The sequence below is a fragment of the Pyxicephalus adspersus genome, chromosome 2, assembly GCF_032062135.1.
Source record: "Pyxicephalus adspersus chromosome 2, UCB_Pads_2.0, whole genome shotgun sequence".
In the NCBI taxonomy this organism is placed as follows: Eukaryota; Metazoa; Chordata; class Amphibia; order Anura; family Pyxicephalidae; genus Pyxicephalus; species Pyxicephalus adspersus.
The window spans coordinates 26,681,038-26,702,008 of record NC_092859.1 but is presented as its reverse complement, the minus strand read 5'-3'; the positions used below and the strand labels follow the sequence as shown (position 1 = coordinate 26,702,008).

The 20,971-nt window shown below is 39.0% G+C and overlaps 1 protein-coding gene across 2 annotated transcripts in view; it reads right to left on the bottom strand.

The window, feature by feature from the left end:
• The window catches only part of ITPR2 (inositol 1,4,5-trisphosphate receptor type 2), a 180,647-nt gene that overhangs the window by 106,582 nt on the left and 53,094 nt on the right, over positions 1 to 20,971 (bottom strand). The window contains exons 10-20 of one of the 2 annotated variants that reach the window (XM_072400134.1): positions 15,752 to 15,793; positions 7,767 to 7,918; positions 7,316 to 7,415; positions 7,008 to 7,168; positions 5,635 to 5,776; positions 4,242 to 4,403; positions 3,338 to 3,510; positions 2,734 to 2,853; positions 2,067 to 2,252; positions 1,258 to 1,509; positions 130 to 274 (exon numbers count right to left, since the gene is read on the bottom strand). In XM_072400134.1, coding sequence (XP_072256235.1) covers positions 130 to 274; positions 1,258 to 1,509; positions 2,067 to 2,252; positions 2,734 to 2,853; positions 3,338 to 3,510; positions 4,242 to 4,403; positions 5,635 to 5,776; positions 7,008 to 7,168; positions 7,316 to 7,415; positions 7,767 to 7,918; positions 15,752 to 15,793 — 1,635 coding nt within the window. The remainder of the gene's footprint in view (positions 1 to 129; positions 275 to 1,257; positions 1,510 to 2,066; positions 2,253 to 2,733; positions 2,854 to 3,337; positions 3,511 to 4,241; positions 4,404 to 5,634; positions 5,777 to 7,007; positions 7,169 to 7,315; positions 7,416 to 7,766; positions 7,919 to 15,751; positions 15,794 to 20,971) is intronic. The other variant, XM_072400135.1, reaches the window with a different exon arrangement.

Sequence of the window (20,971 nt, the reverse complement as noted above, 5' to 3'; positions counted from 1 at the left end):
CCCAGAGAATGCATTAGGACATTAGAAGAAAAGAATATGCAGACATCTCATAATGCCTGCCACAGCAGTTGCATGTTGCATGATTGCTACTGAGAGCTTTCTATTAAAACACAGATATAATCCAAGTACCTCAAAGGTTAATTTATTTTTCTCCTTGTCGCCAAAAGGGAAAGGTTGATTCACAACCTCTTTAAGATATTCTTCCACAAATTCCATGGTCAGAGCAAACTTCATTTTCATGTCATCCCGAGATGAGTCTGTGAATGAGTCATAACTGAAGACAAATGAAGATGGAGAAAGATTGTTACACCAAATGAAAGTCTATTCATGTACAGTGATGTACAGTGATATCTTATATAATCTCAGTTATTATTTTACAATATTTATACAAATCCATTTTTTTATAGTTTGCATCTGTTACATATTTTGCAGGTTATCCAGCTTAGCCATATTTGAACTTACAAGTAAAAAATAGAAATATGTAGGGTACGAATGCTTACCGCTCCAATAAGGGGGTCAGGTGTGTTCCTCCTCTAAGGTATTCTGCAGTGCATGTATTCAATCTCGCTGCTCTTAGCATTTTTATAGCACAACTGTCTACCTTCATAGTATATATATATATATATATATATATATATATATATGTTCTCTGTGCCAGTGGTTCAGTATTGTTGAGTTCTAAGGGACAACCTGCAGCTTTAAACTATTTGAACATAACGTCCCTTAATCACACTTTACCCTTCCCTACCTTGACAGTGAAACAACGGAACCAAAAATTAGCCCTTATCATTTATAGAGGAACTAAACTTTAAAACTAAAAAAAAAAAAATCAGCAGGCATATCTATATTGCAGAAGGGACATGCTATGTCTCTTTTGCAATAAACAAATATACATGCCTGTTCAGAACCTTCCACGGAATGTACATTGAGTTGTGGATGTGCAGGTGGTGCCCAACCCAGGTTGCCAGAAATTAATGAACTCCTACGCACATGCACAGGAGTTACAGCGTACTGGCCTGGCCAATCAAGACCCCTTCTTCAAGAAGAAAACCCTCTCCAGAAGACCCCTTCAATAAGACCCCTTCTCCAGCAGAAAACTGGACAAGATGTCAGCTGGCTATGGTGCATGGAGCTCCACTTTTGACCCATTGCTTTCCCCCAGTAAAACAGTCAATTCCTAACCTATCCATTAATATACACCCCTTTTCTGATGGGTGTATATAGCTTAAATTAATGAGACTGAATTAGAACACTCACTCATGAATGCTGATGCGTGTGGGAATCTCTGTCCACAGTCTGGCATACTTCACAGGAACCACTGTTTCCTGGGGATCACGGTCCACATGGATGTGTAACATGAGGCGGCAGAAGGAGGCACGCAGGTCATATGGGAGGCTTTCATCAGACATACATCGGAGGATCAGGTCTACGGAAAGCTGGGTGGATATTTGGTTGATGGCAAGATACTGGCGGTCCAGACACATTCGTGCAAACAGGTTTAACTGATACCTTTACCAAAGAAAAAAAAAATTAATTTGTATAACAAAACTTGCTTAATTTTTTTGTCCTTTTCAGATTGTTTGATGAGGTGTTTATACACTTCAGAAGCTGCAGCAAGTACCTTGGGCCCACCTTATCCCCTGTCTAGCGGACTACAAAAAATATCTATCCCTTTCCTCCCCATCTGTGGTGTCCTTGACTTTCCCTTTCAGCTATTTGATTTTTTTTTCCTGTCAATTATTTAGTTTGAGCATTTCTTAGGTAGTGTGCTTGTAAATGTTATTTTGTAAGTGCTGATACAGTGTGTGAGGCAGTGCTGTGAGCTGAGAAATCTACTGTCATTGATGAAGTTGATATTGTACTGTCCTGAGTTTAAACCAAGATTCTTTTTCTAATGACATTTTCAGGTCATAAAATTGTGGTTTACACTGATGTATCTACAGTAATTTAAAATTATACATTCCAACACAGTTTTAAAGCAAAATTCCAATGAAAATGATATTACATTTACGTTTACTTTTTTTACAACAAGACTAAACATTCCACCTAAAGTTTCAAACATTCACCTGTAGTAGTTTAAAACTTCAAGATCAGCTTTAGTTCCCTCCTTAGCTTCTTGCGCCAAGTGTCGGATAGCTTTGCCATGTGGCTCTTTATTGCTGTCAATCCAATATAACCAGACCTCCTCTTCATCAATGTCTTCTGCGAGCACAGAGCATTCCAGGGGATTGTCCATCTGCATAGAGACCAGTCTGGAGGCACAATACATCATTATGTTAACTGTCAAAAAAGGCATGAAATATGATCTGGTATAGTTCATTGTACAGCAGACCAATACCATCACTGGAAGACCAGAAATACTGCTTTGCTGCTAAAGTGTGAGAACGGAACTGCCTATCTCCATCAATGCTTTCGCAATTTGGTTTGGTATAGGTTGGTCGAGTGCTGTGAATGTCCCAGAGCTCATATTCACCAATGGAATGTCTGGCGGCATGAATGTTGTCAAAATGCAGTTTAGTATAGGTTGACCTCCTGCTGTGATTGGCTACAGGAGGGTCCAGTATTTTTTAAACATACTAAGGGCTGAAATGTATGATCCCTTCCCCCCTTTCCTAAATCATCCTCATCATAAACCCACATAAAAACAAATGTAAAGTTACTCAGTCCTTGCATATAAGGTCCTAGGGGTGACCACTAATGGAAGATTCTTAATAAAAGTAGCCAGGTACTTACTTGGTCTGAATAAGGATGTCAGCATTTCCTGGGCTTAACATAAATTTACAGATCAGCTCTTGGGTTACCGGAATGGCAGTTGTATTTGACACACAGAGATCTGACAAGTAATCCAGGAATCTAAAGAACAAGAATGTGATAAACTTAAAGTTATAAATCCTCAAGCAAACCATGCCTTTTACATGACTAGAAGAATAAGGCCCATTTACATAGTGTCATTGATCCCTACAGATGAAGGACTAAAACACAGGCCATACATTAAAAAGGATTTGTTTACAAACAAAGACATATTGGTGGAAAATGTACAGGTGAAAATAATGGGAATGAACAGTTTGTGATTCTGTTTCTGTCTTTCTGGGAGTTTTGAGTCTCCCTGACTAGCATTGTGTTTATGCAGACAATATTGCATTCTCCTCTGGGATATGCCTCCTGGATTGAAGATTTAAAACTTTAATGGGATTTGGGTATAGACATACAGAGGTGCTTAAACTCTATACATTAAATACATTCCTTTTGACAGAAAATAAATGAATTAGTTATCTGGTAAACAGTTTATACCTAATAAACCATAAAATGAGTAACACTGAACTGGTCTCAAACAAACCTTGGCTCTCGGTTTCGCCTCAGTAAGTTCACAAAGGTCTCAATCTCCTTGGCGGTAATGTGTTTCTCCAGCAGTTTGCGGTTATTGTGTAGGAGTGCAGTGATGGTGTCTTCTGCAAGAATGTCATATCCGATCTGTGACTGCATGATGCAGAAATGCTTGGCGATATATTCCTGGGAAAAAAAGAATATCAATTGACTTATGAGCTGGGAATAAGGATGAAAGGACTGGGCTAGATGTCAGGCTGAAGCCACCCTAATTGAGTAAATGTCCTCTTTCAGTCCTCGTGACTTAATCACAGTGTTAGCCGTCACACTGTGAAGCCTCAGGGCACCAGTATAAATCCTAAAATGTGAAAAGCTGATTTTTTAGAGATAGGACACAAAGTTTAAAAACTCACATGACCAAAGAATAAAAAAGTTAGAAAAGTTAAAAAGAAACTTGTAGTTTAAAACATGTCAGCTTCCTGGCTGTCTTTGGCTTCAAACCTTTGAGTGACTGACCCAAAGCAAACGTGTAGATCAAAAAGATGACAGCAGCTCCTAATCTACATACTTCTTACAGGTACATTTCACAAGATGTCAGTAACAGCACATTTTATTTTCCTGCTTAAAACTGAGCTCTGAATCAACTATTTGTTTTTATTGTGAAGAGCGAATAACAGCTAGTGAGTTTCTTCCATTTACAGCGATATCGGTGCCATGTTTCTTTTGGTTTTAATTTAATTTGGATTGAATTTGAATACAGAATCACCTTTGTTACTCTTTTGTTTTATAATGGCCTTCTGTTTTTTAAAGAGTTCAACAAGTATGCAACCACACACTTTAGGCCTGTAATAGATGCATTCAAATCTACCTGCCTTCTATTAATACAACAATCAAGCTTCCCAAGATCTAAAACTAACCTGGTTCTTTCGGTAGTCTTGCTGCGAATGCCTAAGGACACGATAGCAAAGTCGCAGGATGTACTTATAGGGGGCATATCTTTGGTCCCCCAGATCTTCAAGTCTCAGCATCGAGCCCTCGCCAGCCTTGTCTTTGAATGGCGCCTTCAAAATGCCAAAGATCTGGGGAAATGCATAGGAAAAGAAACATTAGTTATTATTCTGCAGATAAAAGAAATCCTTATTTATTTAACATATTTACATTTAACTGTATTTAATATTTCCTTATTCACTAACTTCCCACATATAAGGGAAAAGAAGCCTTAACAAAATAACTATTCTTCAAAAGTCTGTAGGAAACTTAACTAAAAACAGGGTCTCTGAGTCTCATTATGTAGGGCATTGTAAGAGGCATCTCTTTACCATGTAATAAAATATAGATGGCAAGGTTTAGACATTAACAGCTGCAAGATCTTTGAACTGAATCTCTTCACCACATTAAATGTAGAATGAGCTCTCAATATACAATCAGATATTATCAATTGACACCACCATAGGTTGTCCCACCATTTACATCCTTCCTCTACCATTGGCTACACTTTCAGCATACATCTCTTTTTCCATTGTTGTTTTCTATTAGACATGTGACAGGTGCATTTTTTTTTCAATGGTACCTTTGTTAAAAAAAAAAAAACAATTTTATATTGATTGTGTAAAAGACTTCTCTGCTAATTTAGCATTGATAAAACTGCCTAATTCAATCTACAGCCAGACATAATTTCTAAAAACTAGCAAAAAAAATAAGACGTTCTGTGTACTATAGGGTGCCATAACTTTCCTAGAAATGCCATTAGCTGCATATGTGATTGGCTCATTGCTGTTCATGCAACTATAGCAGACAGGACGTGGCACTCTCTTTAATGTAGTTCCAGCTGATGAAAGCCTTCCATGCCTATGTTCCAGTTTTTATTATTAATATTATTATTCAGTTGGGATCTCCAGGCTTATAAATCAGTTCTGACATCTTAAAAAAAAAGATCTTGAAAAAAATGTATGTAATAACACATACATACAACTGCACCGAAAATAAACCAAATTTTTTTTGTCTGTTTGATGGTTTCCTTTTTGGTTTATTGGTGAATAAATATTATTATGTATTATATTTACTTACTAATTATTTTTTTTATAAATATAATACAATCCATGCAGGCACCTGAGGGGTTGTGTATATGGGTGTTGTTTACCTCCATTAACTTCAATGGAGTGGCATAGAAGACAATTTAGAGGCTGCGTTTGACTTGCTCTACATTGATTCTTTTATTTGCAGCAGATCATATTGAGGACTACAGACATAGAAAAAAAAGCTTTTAATTCTGTGTGGACTTTTAATCATGATAAGGTTACAGCTGCTCACCTGAGCTAAAATATTCTGCTCCCTCATTAACTTCTGTCTTTCTCGGTTGGGTTTGGTGACAACCACATCCAGTACTTCCTGTCCGTTATTCGGGACTCCAGCGACAAAGAATATTAGATCTTCCAAGAGTTTGGTTACAAACCTGAATGGAGAAAGCACATGATTCATATGCACGGCAACAGATGGCAGATCATATTCTGAAAATATTAACAAAGCGCTGGTTTAAAGTAATCCTTTCTGTGTCTATTGTAATGTGAGACAGAACAAAATTCAGTTTATCTTGATTTAGTCCCGGAAGTGATCATTTGCACTGTGTTTAGGGATCAATTGTATTTTATTATTTTCAACCTTATATTTATTGACACTTTTTTTTATCTGTTTGCATTTTACAATTTGTATAAAAAACATGTTTCATGAATCACATTTATTTCAGGTTTCCAGCAGGATTTAGTTTTTTATATACGAACATAGCGGAGGCTTTTCACTTTCAAGGCTTTCTCTACTTGAAAATTTTAATGCAACCCTCTGAACAAAGCATTACAAAGAGAGGGAGAACAGAAGAGGAGTCATTGCTAATTCATTCAGCCAAGCAAGTGAATGTAAGCTTTTGCTATTGACAGCAAACTTTCTGCTAAGTAGATAAAGAGAGCATAGAAAACATGTGAGGAGCTCCTCTTACAGGCTGAAAATGAGAATGTAAGTAATTAACGCAAACTATTTTATGTCTGCAATATTTGCTTTAAAAATTCATTGTTTAAACCTATCCCTAATAAAACAAAAAGAACATGCAAATCTAAAAATGACTATATAGATATTATAAATCAGATTGTTATGTCTATGGCTCAGTTATTACTGAGCAGATCAGGCATTCATTTTAATTTTTTTTGGACAAATTGTGACATTGATGGTCACCTCAATAATTTCCTATCCTATATTCCCATATTCCCATATTACAATATATTGCTTTCAGCAAAAGTCACTGCATAAATGATTTAGTTATTTAATGCAATGCAATAAAATTATTTAACAAAACAAGTGTCTCATGTATGTTTGAAAACTACTACAGAACTGATTTAAAGCAGCCAAATTTGTTCAGCATGCTATTTGCGTGTTCTCCCCAGCCCCTTCTAGCCGGGCGCAACACCCGGCTCTTTTCAGTAGCCAGGCTGTTTTTAGTTGGTTACTGAAGGGCTGGGTCACAATACAGGGGCCCACCACCCACCTACAATTTCTTCTCACCTGGGTTTAACAGTGCATATGACATACATTACACTCAATCAGACGTATATGAAATATACATATATGAGATATGAAAAGAAAAACAAACTATTTGGGGTTGTCCAAAAAAAAAAAGAAGAAGAAAATGGCCAAACCTTCGCTCATTCTGAGTAATCGTTCCATATTCCAACTTCTTCACTGTGGAGGCTAAAACTTTATTGGCGTCATTAGCAAAATCCAAGTCCCGAACCTCAGACAGTGGCACAGAAATGATGGCAAAAGCTTCCTTATCTTCCTTTGTTTGGCATGTTCCGATCTATTGGACAGATTTACATGCTCAAACTCTGGTCACAAAGAAAGGATCTCACCATTGTTTGTGATTGATTCAACTTGCCAGAATCCGGTAAAGACCGAACTATATGAATGGTCTTATCCAATAATTCTACCAGCAATGGTCTCTTACCTTTAGCATGACGGGCCTTTCCTCATCTGTGTCAATAGGAATGCTAGTACTGGTCACCCAGGTGTTGGTACAAAGATGTCGCAGTCTGACATAGGAGTTCCTACATTTGGAAATACAATTTTTTTTCAGTTTTTTTCCATATTACACACCTTCCAGTTTTTAATATTTTGATAAGGACATCCTGAAGGACAGGAACCTTGGACAGGTCTTTGTTGCTGTCTATGGCCCCTGATGGGGAAGGACAGATCTTGAAGGACAGGAAATGAGGGGACATATTCAGGAGGAATGAGCCTGTAAATTACATTTTTTCCAGCAGATTAGGGGAAGATTAGAATCCCCTTCAGCTTTTTTAGTGCTGTGTTGGAGATGCTCTTCTCTTACTTCCTGATCAGGTAAAATATTGTCAGGTGTCAGTGTATTGTTGGAACAACCTGGAGCATTACGGTCCTACCTGGGTACCAAGCAGTCAGACCGCTGCAGCGTTGTGGCGTCCAATTCAAAGAGTGATGCAATGTCATTCCCATGAGGCACGGACACAAGTGTGAACATGATCTTCTCTCCCGCCTGCCATTTCCGCTTTGATACTGGCAGTTCCCCTTCCCTCTGCAAAGTGAGCACAAATATTAAATAGGCACCTGCACAAATCAATGCGAAATAGATCAATTTGAAGCTTATGTGAAACCCAAACCAGACATAGGGTTTTTTTTTTTTTTTTTTTTTTTAGGCTTTTCTCCTCTATTGCCATTATTGCCATTAAAACAACTCCTGTTCTTGCGTAACAATGCTATGTATTTATAAAGGAGCAGCATTGTCAATGCAATCTGTACACCCTATTTGATTCATTATCAAGGCTGACTTGTGTTCTAATAACAGAAAACTAATGAAATCTCCAAGGACTAGTAAGCTGCAAGATATCGCATTTATATTCTAGGGTCTAGGTACACTAGACTGTGTACTTATAGCAGTACTTATATGAAGATTGTGTTGCTTGTGATAGAGGCATTGGGCCTGATTTATTACAGCTCTCCAATGCTGGAGAGGATACACTTTCATTAGTGAAGCTGGGTGATCCAGCAAACCTGAAATGGATTTCTTCAAAGTAATTTGCGATTTGTTAGCAAACGTTTTGGGACCAGATCCATTCCAGGTTTGCTGGATCACCCAGCTTCACTAATGAAAGTGTATCCTTTCCAGCATTAGAGAGCTTTAAAAAAAACAGGCCTATTGTCTTCTAGGGAATGGCTGAACTGACACATGAAAATCTAACATATTTTATTATAAATGTTACAAAAGATCATTGTTTTCAATATTTATACACATCTTACATCTTCTGTACAAATAGATCATACTGTGTACATATCAGAGGGTTGTTGCTGGTATAAAATGTAGTAAGAATACAATTTCTATACTCCCATTACCAAACTAATTTCTGTGTTTATTTCTGTACTGCTGTGCTCATTATGAGGGCCCCCTACCAACCTTGCTGGATTTGTATTTATAATATAAATGATGGAAAATGTAATAGGAGGAGCTGTGATACACAAGGGGTGAAGACACCTAAAACTCCAACTCAGAGTGGTGAATTATAGCAGTGGAGGGAGGGATCTTGCTGTTTGAGCATCCAAAGAAAAGACAAATATACAAAATGAACATGGGAAATCCTACACACTTGGGGCATTTTAACTCTACCCCTGTGCCCATCCAGGAACCCCCTGCTGTAAAATATGCATGCCAGCAATTTAACCATTGTCATCATAGAACAGACTGAGGAGGTTTTGGTAAACTAGTAAATCAATTTAAACCAATACCCAGCATATGGTGCAAAGTCTGTAGATGTAAGGCGGAGGGGTAACTTGTGGTAATATAACCGTCAGTGATCGGAGGAGGGGGTGGTTCAGAAGGCAGCGGGTGACATAGCGCACGGGCGCATTAATGCCTCTGCTCGTATTGCAGACCCCTGTGAAGCCTCTCGCTTCCACAAACACCTTCGCTGTTGACTCAGCCGTGACTCATCTCCATTTTTAGCAGAGACATCACGCTCCAACACTCAAGACACCCTGGAAGACACAGGCTGTGTGATTCCCCAGCTGATTAAGCCTCCGAGGCAGCCGAGCTGGCACAGTTTGTGTTACTGAAAGTGGAGTTCCCCCAACCACTTAACCCCTAATGCTGCATTGCCTGCAAGTCTGCAATCACCTAAATATCCTGCAACAAAAAAAAAAAACAGCAATATGCAGATTTTGCAGCCTCGGTGCTCTGAAAATAAAGCAGAGCTAGGATTTATTAGCAAAACCAGTTTGGTATTAAAGTAGAACTCCAGGCAATTATTTTTAAGCTTTGGGTAATATGGTGCAGGGCTGCAACCACTGTGAGGTTTTTACTGCTGTTTGTATCCATGTTGGGAAAATCTACAATTACTTTCTTATTTCTAAAACATTAGGAAATGAAAGGCTCCATCTATAGGAAAAGGAAGGTAGGAATGTAGGAGTTGTCATGGAAAAAGGTGTCTCCACCATTATTCCGTCTTTCATCAATATGTTGAGATGCAAGTATCACAGGGACTAGAAGTGAAATGAATCTGAATTTTACAAAGCAGTGAACCTAAATCAGCCTGGTATAGCCTAACAATGCTCTTTCCTGACAAAAGTTCTTCTCAGTAAAAAGTCAGCTAGGGAGGTTTGTAGGAAGAACTATATAACCAGCCAGGTCGGAGGAACATTATCTTGGAATTGCTCTAGATTCTGCACATGTAGGTATGCACACAGGTGTGCATATCTAGGTATGCACACCTGCTAATTCTGTTATGAGAAGCTCCCACCATCCCTACACCGATTTCCCCGTACATGACATCTGTGACCATTAAAAGAGCTCAGCACCATTACTGTAATGAGTTACCAGGTCTGCACACTTGCTGTGCCAATAATGAGGGGTTGCCTTTACACCTGAGTTTTGAGGAACCAAATTTAACGTTGGATTTTGTTAGCAACAGGTAATCTTAGTAAATGAGACGAAGCTCTGCTGACTTTACTATCCAATCATGTGTAAGAAAATTTTTTTTATTTTCTTGAACATAACTGAATATTGTTTGCAATGCCACAATGTTTACAAAGTTAATTAAATTATCCATTGCAAAGTAAGAACCAACCTTGGTAAGTAACCTACATTCCTTTAGTAAATCACCCCGGTTTGTTTTAGGAGTTAAAAACCACCTCCTTCTCCAGGGTTTATAAGGATGGTTTCATGGAAATCAATGTTGGTGGTTTAGTTACGTGGCTGTATAGTTACTATCCTGATGATCACACCCCAGCGATGGAGCAAACAGGCAATAAAAATCTGGCAGATGATCCTTACTTTCACTGCTTTTTCCAAAAAGTTTTGGCCTGAGCTGGGTTATAACATTCTCTGGCACAAGAGAGCCATTGACTTGCGAGTGAACAGCAACACAAACTGCGCTCTGTCTTCATTTTGAAGCATTGCGAAGCGCTCATGGGTATTGCAAGCCCTGCGCTTGTCATGGCTGCGAGAGCTCAATGTGAGCTTGATGTGTGGCAAAGACATGTGCAGATCACAGAGAGGGAACTCTGTCAGATGTATAAATTATCTTCTCCGCTTTTTACAGTTTTCCATTTCTTGGTCTTGAACTGTCGCTTCCCTCCTGTGCTAACTATAACTCCAGAAAGATAAGACGTGATTATCTACGTATAAGGCAACAGGACGCCTCCTCATACACCCACGGCGCTTCTATATTACCTTCTTGTTATTATCAGTGTGTAAATATAATAAAGTCCCCTGACTGTTCCCATGATGACATCAGAATGTAAAAAAAGGTGAAAAGACTTAGTGGAAGATTGCAGAATGAGACTCCAGAGAGTGTTTAGTCACCTGTGCCTCATATAAGAAGGCTGGCACTTCCCAGGCACACTCAGCAGTGTAGTGTTTAACATGGGGCCATTTGTGATGTTTTAGCACATTGGCCAGATGCTTCCAGGACAGGTAAGCATACACAAGAGGTTAAGAGGGTATTAGGGTGGGGTCAAGGGATTGAGGTTAACATTGTTAAAACTATGGAGGTGAATGACAGGTGAATGTGTTGAGCCTAAGCTTCTATCATTATAATGTCTTGTATGGAGTGGAAGTTGGAACCATCAGATTTCTGTGATGAAACCAACAATCTTCTGTGATCATTTCCAGTGACAGGAGATGTACACACAGTGGCGTTTTGTTCTTTAGAGAGGCGAGAGGGAGGGACGAGTGAACTGTACTGTGCTCGCTTCCATAGGAAAGTACAATGGTAATCCCCACTTGGCTGTTCATCAATGCACCGAGGTGAATTGAAAAACCATTGCAGACATGCTGGATTTTCACCTGGGGTGAGCATAACTGTTCATCCTAGACAACAATCACCTAGGGTTGGTACTTAGCTGTAGGTAGAGGAGAGAGTAGTGTATAAAGTATAGTTTCCGTTTAATGGTTCAGTGTTACATTTTTAGGATGCAAAGCATTATGGTCTTATTGAGAGGAAGGGATAGTCTGAGGGTAAGAGGCCCCAAATAGAACTTGCTTTGTATTGCTTTTGATGCCCTAATAACCAGTATACAAGTTATATGACATTGAAAAGAAGAGTACTGTGGTACAATTACACTTCATTTACAGGAAACCGAAAACACTGGCACTAACTGAACCACAACTATAACATATTGAAACATGGGGGAGCCAAAATAATGACAGCCTACACACGGGAAGTCCTGAAACAATGACAAACTGACATCTGGGGTTCCCAAACATATACACGCTAAGAATTGGGAGTCTTAGAACAATCACAAACTGATATTTGGGGGTTCAATACCAATCATGCACTGACACTTAGGGGATCCCAGAACAGTCACTGACACTTGGGAGTCACGTAACAATGATACTTAAGCTACGTACACACGTCCAATGGTTCTCGCCTGATAATCGGCTCAGGGCTGATATTAGACGAGGATCTGGCGTGTGTACAGCGCCCGACGCCCATCATCCAAACGACCGCCCTGGTGGATCCAAGGACGATGGACGACGGATGCAAGGGAAGGGGTACAGAGCACAGCAGGGTGCCTCTCCGTCGTTTTCCCTCTCCTCTCTCCATAGAGCAGAACAGTGGTGTATGTACAACGCTCAATCATGCATCGTGCAGTCCTTAGTCGTTGGAAAGTATCGTGAAAGATCCTTTCCAACGACAATAACTGCACGTGTGTATGCAGCTTTAGGGATCCCAGAGCAAATACACATGGACACTTAGTGGGCCACATAACAAGGACAACTATAAGACAAAAATAAGGGCATACCGACACTTGGTGCCTGATTTATTAAAGCCCTCCTAGGCTGCACTTTCAGCCTAGGAGAGAACATGCACTTTCAACAGCGAACCTGAGTGATCCAGAAAACCTGGAGTGTATTTCTTAAGTAATTTGATATTTGTTAGCAAATGTTTAAATCCTGAATCAGATGCATTCTAGGTTTGCTGGATGAAAGTATCTTCTCTAGCCTTGGAGAGCTTTAACAAATCAGGCCCATGGGGTCTGAGAACAATATCAAATTGACATTGTGGGTCAATGATAAAATTTTGCCAATTGCTGTCTCAGAATGTTCCCAAAACAATGAGAAACTAACACTTGGGTGTCCCAGAACCATTAAACACAGACACTAGGGGAACCAAAACAATGGCACACTGACACTTGGGATCCCCAAATAATGGCACAATAAACCTTGGTGGTCCCAGAACAGCGACACATTAAAAATTGGGAACACTGGGACAATAACACACTAACATTTGGGGGTCTTAAAACAATACACACTGACACTTGGGGTCCCAGAGGATTGACACACTAACCCTTTGGTTGGTATTGAATGAATTGTGTGCTTTTATTTTTATAGTTAATAGACTTTACATGTAATCCTTTAGACTAAAAGGCCCTGATGAAGGGGTTGATCCAGGAAATGAGTTGTATTTCATGTACAACCATTGATTTTATTTGAAAACAAAATGAAATCAAAACTTACAATTTGGTCCTTTAACCTAGGATGTTCCTATTTGCACCAGTGAGCAGGGTGACTGAAAATCCTTTGGATTGATCTGAGTTACTGAAACAATACATACATCAAACCATTTTATTTATGACAACAAGAGCATTTAAGGGTACCGGTGCTATCTAGCCGTTTCCATTAAGACACTGACGTTTGGAGGCACTGACACTCTGATACTTGGGGACATTGGAGCAATGACTCACTGACACTTAGTGTACTAGAGCAATGACATCCTGACACTTGGGTGCATTAAAGTAATGAAATACTGACAATTGGAGGCATTAGAGCAATAACACTCTGACAATTGGAGGTATTAGAGCAGGGGTGCCCAACAGGTGGATCGCGATCTACCGGTAGATCGCAAAGGCAATGTGAATAGAACGCAGAGCCCTGCCTTTCAAAATGAACTCTATCATGCACAGGAGTTATTAAGTCCAAGTTTTTATTGTTGGTAGATCATTTTGACTTGGTCATTTTAAAAGTAGCTTGCAAGCCAAAAAAGTGTGGGCATCCCTGCATTAGAGAAATAACACTCTTGACACTTGGGGGTATTAGAGAAATAACTCTGACACTTGGGGGCATTAAAGCAATGACACCCTGACACTTTGGGGCATTGGAGCAATGACATCCTGACACTTGGGGGCATTAAAGCAATGAAACACTGACACTTGGGGGCATTAAAGCAATGAAACACTGACACTTGGGGGCACTATAGTGACACACTGATAGTTGTGGGCACTAGAACAGTGACATGCTGACATGTGGGAATCACAGAACAATGACGTACTGACTACTTGGTTCCAAGAACAAATAATCATTGAAATTCGGGAACCTAGAACGATGAAACACTAACATTTGAGATCCAGTAATATTTTATATAACTGAGACTTAGGGGTCACAGAACAATGAAACACTGAGATTTGGTTCCCAAATTCAAACTGATAAACTAAAAGAAAATAAACATTTTTTTGTAATGCTCTTAAAATGTAAATGTAAAAAAACAACTTGTAAAAGAAATGAGGGAAGAGCGATGGAATCTTCTAGAATTGCTGAGCCGCTGTGACTTTTGGCCCTGCATCTCTACTCTCCGGAGAGGTATAAAATAAGCTCCCTGTCCTACAGCCAAGCAGTACAAGGCCACGGCAGGACAAAGCTCCTCTATGAGAGGTACCAGCAAACAGCAACCATATCCAATCCACCTCAGCGATGCCGGCACCCTCCTCTGTAATACGGAGGCCGAAAGACTGTCGCCACTTGAGCCAAAAATAGCTATATGCTATTCAACCTGGATTTCACCACACGTATTTATAAATCTGATGACAAGCAAATTTCTCCATATTGACACATCTGAACACACCAGTGAAGTATACGTCTGCAAATCACAAATTATGTAAAAACCTCACTCCAACCAAATGTATTTTTTAAGTTTAGGATAAAGGAAGAAAGTGTTAAAATTTCTTTGACTTTTTGTGCCTTCATTGGGAAGATTATTTTTCTTATTTCCCCTTCCTATGACACCTATATGAGAAGTAAGGGAAGGGGTAATTAGTTGTCACTGGAACAAAAAAGGAACTTACAGCAATATATTGGGCCTGATTTATTAAAGCTCTCCAAGACTGGAGGAGATAGATTATAATGGGTAATCCTGGGTGGTCCAGCAAACCTGGAATGAATCTGGTCTAGGATTAAAAATATTTGCCAAATAATAGCAAATTATTTTTAAGAAATCCATTACAGGTTTGCTGGATACCCCAGGTTCTCCCATGGTAGACTATCTTCTCCAGTCTTGGGACAGATTTAATAATCTGTCTGTATTTCTAAACCATCATTTTGAATTTTCCTTGAGAAAGGTAGGTGGGCTTATCAAAACGTTGGCAGTGACGCTGTGGAATTGAGAGACAAATCTACACTCCACTCAGGCCGCCCAAAACTTTATTCCCTCTTGATCTGCTTTGCTGCCATCTATTTCACTTTGCACTTTTCCTTTTCTTTACTGTGACCAATCACAAGGTCTTCTCCTTCCCCAGGCTCTCTGCCCCTCTGTTGTGTCAAGTCAACAACCGGATACTATAGCCCCAGATAGCTGGGTGGGAAGAAGCTGTGGACGGGTGGTGGCTTCTCTATTGTGAATCAATTTTCCAGTAGCCACCCAAAAACAGCCTGGTGGTTACTGTAAAGTTCCGGGGGGTGCGCCCAACTAAAAGGGGCTGGGGAGAACACTGCCGTGGTGACATTGACAACATTCAGTGTTGAGAATCCGGGTTGTGATCCCCTTTCACACCCAGACAACATTTCGAAATTGCCCTTTTACACACCCTCCAATTACATTTTTACATGCCTTAAAACAATGTTTAAACCAAATTGGATACTTACTGTAACTTTGCCATCATTGACATCCCGATAATCTGGGTTGATCTGAAACAGACAAAATATTTGAACTACACAAATAGAAAAAAAAAAATAAACAAAACAATCTTCCTGGCAAAGGGGTCTAAATGTAGTTGGTGATGGGAAAGGCCCCAAATTTCAAGATGCCTCCAGTTGTATCCCTTTTCTATCCCAAGAAAAAGGTTTGGCCTTTAGCTTTACTATTAGGGTCTATATACAAAGTAGTGAATCTGACATTCATTGAAACATTCTTTGATGGAGAATCAATTACTACCATTGAAATACATGAACCTAGAAGATTTCCTACCAGGAAGATTTAAGATTTAATGGTTTATAAATAGACCCTAAAAGTATAGCTAAAGACCAAACATTTTTCTTTGGATATAACTGGGGGTAACTTGAAATGACTTAACTTTTTGCTCTGGTAAAATTTCCCCCTTGGATATACAGACAAAAATAAAAACCTAACAGGGTTTCCAACCTTCATATTATGGATAGAAAATGGCAAATCCAAACTGGCAAGAAAGTTGCCAGCACAGGACTGGAGGTGGGATCTTGTGTTGGGGTGTTGGGGACACCTCTACCAATGACCCCATCAAGAGTGGGATTTTACCATTATTGTATTGTGTTTTGTCTCAGTGGGGGGGCTCTCCTAATGAAAACACAGACAGCTCAGTGCTCAACCCAGAAATTATTTTAAGCTGGGTGGGAAGAAATTTTAGGCGGGTGGCAGCCCCTGTATTGTGACCCAACTCATCAGTAACTACCCAAAAACAGCCAAGTGGTTACTGAAATGTGCCGGGTGGTGCGCCCGGCTAAAAGGGTCTGGGGAGAACACTGCAGCTATAGAACCTTACAAGGGGTTCTAACACTTCCACACTCTATTCATACCAAAGAAAGTAGTTTGTCTGGTGCACTACTTCATATGATTTCAGCTGTTTGTATCATGCGCTCTAAATCCAGCATATATTCTTGGGTCAGATTTCCCTGAAGGTGACAACAGTAAACAATGCCTAATGTGATTAATGTGTGTTGAAGTGAAGTCCATGAATCAGAAGTCCCTGACATACTGTAATGTGACAATACTGTAATACATTTGGGAAGAAGGGAAATAATGTTGTCATCCTATAACAGGAAGTTCCTGAACAAGGATCTCCAATGATCACAATAATTACAGACACATACATAAATGTTGAAAATTACTTATTTTTACAAAAGATTATATGGATTTTGTGTGATTGAGTTTGAATTTACTTCATCCTGACAATAAAAGCAACAAAGATGTATTATTAGCATGGACATGAAGCTTTTATATTGTCATTGCCTGGCAATTCACTGGAGGAATAGAAGTGTCTCCAAACACTCAAGGCACAGTGGAGGCCTCCATGAGATATAAGACAAAGGAACGATGAAGTCTTGTTTCTTAACGAATACAGAAATGTGTGAGTAATCCTCCCCATTCTGTATCATCTGTGCTTCCATTTGTTCTGTGTCATCCTTATCCCTGGGAGAGAAGGTCATTCATGGAGTGTGTATACAGCAGACAATACCGGCTTCTTAATAGCAATTTATTCTTCTTATTGCAGTGCATTTACGGGGGCTTTTGTCTTTTTCTATATGATCGGCCTAAAAGAAACTTTACAGGAGATAGGACTTGTTTTGAGGAGGACTTGTTGAAGTTCTGATTTTTTGGGCCTTTTTTGCAGGCTAATGACCAGGGCAGCAAGACAAACATGACTCAGTATACCAGACAGACAAGTAGTATTTTAAAACACAGTTGATGGCAGCTCCCATATCTCATGCAGGACAGGTTCACTTTAAGGCTGACCTGCATTGTTCTGGCTTCATGTGCTGCTCCTGCTCTCCATGGGCCTGATTTAATAAAGCTCTCCAAGGCTGGAGAGGATACACTTTCATTGGTGAAGCTATGTGATCCAGCAAACCCGGAATAAATCTGGTACAGGATTAAAAACATTTGCTAACAAATAGCAAATTACTTTTAAGAAATCCATTCCAGGTTTGTAGGATCACCCAGCTTCACTGATGAAAGTGTATCCTCTTCAGACTCGAAGAGCTTTAATAAATTGGACCCCATGCCTGAACTCTGCTGGGTATGGAATTTAGGAGGTTAATAATTTGCTTTCACTGCTTGCATTTCAGAAAACTATAAATTTAAAATGTGTGTAATTTATATTTATTAACATTGATATAAAACAGAAACGGTACCCATGTTTTGTAAACAATGCAGTAAAGCAGTCCATTCATTTGACCTTAAATTCTAACCACAGCTGTTGTTGTGTAGTGTGTGCTATGTACTCTGCAATGCAGAACAGTTGTAAGGGTGCATTGGGTGCCATTCAAAATAAACAGCCCCACAGTATACTGAATGCACATAGCGCACGTTACTGCGAGTTACTGCAGAACAATGCCGGTCACAGGGCACAAATGATGCATTATTATACATTGAGCTGTGTCTCTCATACCTGCCTGCAGCTCAGAAGAGAAATGACTAGGACTGAGCATTGAATATTTAGCTTAGTAATGTTTGACACAAACATTTAATTATGAGGATAAATTGAATCAAATGCAATCTGCAATGCCAAATTCAACTTTTAGAGAAATCTGACTTTTTTATTCTCTCAGTTTACAAAAGAAAACTCCCATTGAAACCATAACAATCGATAAATCATATTTGTGTATATGGTTACTAATAATGTATCTAAGTTTTTGCTTTCTTTCTTTACTATGTGGTAACCAGAGTATAGCTTATATACAGTATTGTCACTTACTATGTATGAGTTTCTAGCATAATTATTTTTGTTAGACTGTATTTATTTATATATACCTATTTTTGCACATACCAACCTTAAGTAATTTCTTAAAACCATTTAGAGTAACCACATCTTACACACACACACACCACCCTGAAGAAGCCAATAAGGCGAAGCGCAGCGGGTTACAAGACATTCCACAGTAGATCATGTTCTAGTAGTATAGTTAAGAAGTCCACATCCCATGACGTTGCAGTGGGCTTTAGATAAAATAGTTGAATCTCTGTACACTGTTATTTTGCTTGCCTTTTGAAAATACACCTATTATCTTTAGCCTATTACCCCCCTCTTTCTTATCTTTATTATAATAAATTTTACATATACAAGGGGTGGCTACCATAATAATATATGATAGAGAGATTTACAGATCCATACACAATATTTACTATGCCAGTCAATCAGAAGGCTTCTTTCCCCCTGTATAATGTCCATTGTGAGCACTGAGAGAGTTTTTACCAAGGGCAAACACAGGGAAGTGCAAAGTGTGTTTGGCAGAGGGGCCCACTGTTGGCTACATCCATCATTGGTTTTTACACACATCATACACAGTGGGACATTGCTGTAAGACACCTCCCTAGGGTTATAAGGCTTTATTTTACCTGAATTCTACATGAAAAGGGACAATTCTACTGTGTAAATTCACTGTACAGTGTGGGACATTCAAATAGAATTTGTGTCTGGTAGAATATTTTTTCTACTTGATTCAACTAAAAACCTGAAAGCGGCCAAATTCTACAGACTATATTCAATGCATGTAGTTGTATGTTACCATAACATGTGTCCCTGCAGTTGTAAATCCTGATTCTACCATATTTTTCTACTTTACAAAATGTTACCCTATTTGGCAGTCTTTTCTGGGGTCTGTCCATTTCTCCATACAGACCCAACCTACTTAAATCTAATGTAATTTAGGGGTTTATTAAATCTGGAAATTACTGTATTTACTCGAGTATGAACCAAGATTTTTTTTTGGGCTGAAAATGCTATTAGAAAAAGAATCTTTATTTTCAGTTCAAGCCAATAGATGGCACTGTGCCCTTATGTAAAGTGTATAACAAACTTGATATTATTGGAGTTTGTAACACAGTTTATATGGAGAGACAGTGCCATCAACTAGTGGCCAACAATAAAGAACAAAAGATCATTTAAGAGAAAATGACTCATTATAACCAACTCAAAAGTGAAAAACACTTTAATGTGTAAAAGGGAGGACAAAAGATAAAGAGACTGAGCCCATGCGATTTTTTATTCTTTCTCCTTTTTATTAAATATTTTAAAAAAATAACACACCATTTCTATAAAATGTATTGGCATTTCTGGTAATTACTGATAACGTTAGCAGAGATGGCGTTTTATGCTCTAGGTTAATAGTCAATTCAGATTTTCCTGTTTTTTAGTTATAAAAAGGTACCCGGGTTTATATTCAGATTGTTTTTTTATATTGATTATTTGGTAACCCTTTAAATGCAATTGCCCAAAATGCAAATAACATGCAATTTGGTCGAATTAATAATGGTTTTGGGCAAATGTTCATTAAACTGTATTAAATATCAGACCATTCCAAAAATGATGATTGATGTGACACTAACATGTAATGGTTTAAACAGGTTTCAGTGATCAGTAGCAGAGAGCAGGCAGCTGTTTGTTACACAAACCCCTGCAGGTGCTCAGCACGTGCAGGGGTTGTGAATCAGCAATGGTGATTTTAAAGGGAAGGAAATGTTCTTGGTCCCTAGAATGTGGTGCATGCCACCTATCCAGATCCTAATCATAGTGTAGAACTTGAAAAAGTAACATTTTTCTGATGCAAACAAATCTGTCCTGGGAAAACTGGATGCAGGCCATGGGTGTATTATATTTAACACGGTGTTATAGGAAACCTACTGGGAACTGTCAACTGCACACTTCTTATTTAGATGGGCTCTATAAATAATAGTGCTTGTTAACATGCAGAGGACTCAGCTCCTTGCAGCTTGGGGCAGAAAATAAACTGGTAAATGCTGCCATCTAGTGGAACCTCTGTTCACATGACCAATGTCTGTCTGCATTACCTGCATGAGGACCTGTTCTGCTAGTTTTTTGTGTTTTATAATTGAGTTTTTAGATAATCATTGGGTTTTCATGACAGGTTACTGATAAAAAAAAAGTAGATTGCCAGGTCCTTCTCTACCATAGGATTTTCTGGCACTGACCAGTATAGCCAGTTACCAATAAATGTAGATGTATACTTCTGGGTTGTGGCACATAACTAGAATTAAAAAAGTGAAAGCATACAAACCATAAGCAAATAGAAAAAAAACCCAAGATCCCCAGCACTGAAGAGCTGGCATGCTAACCATTTAGCCACTTTATTGTCAATGTAGATAGAAGGCCA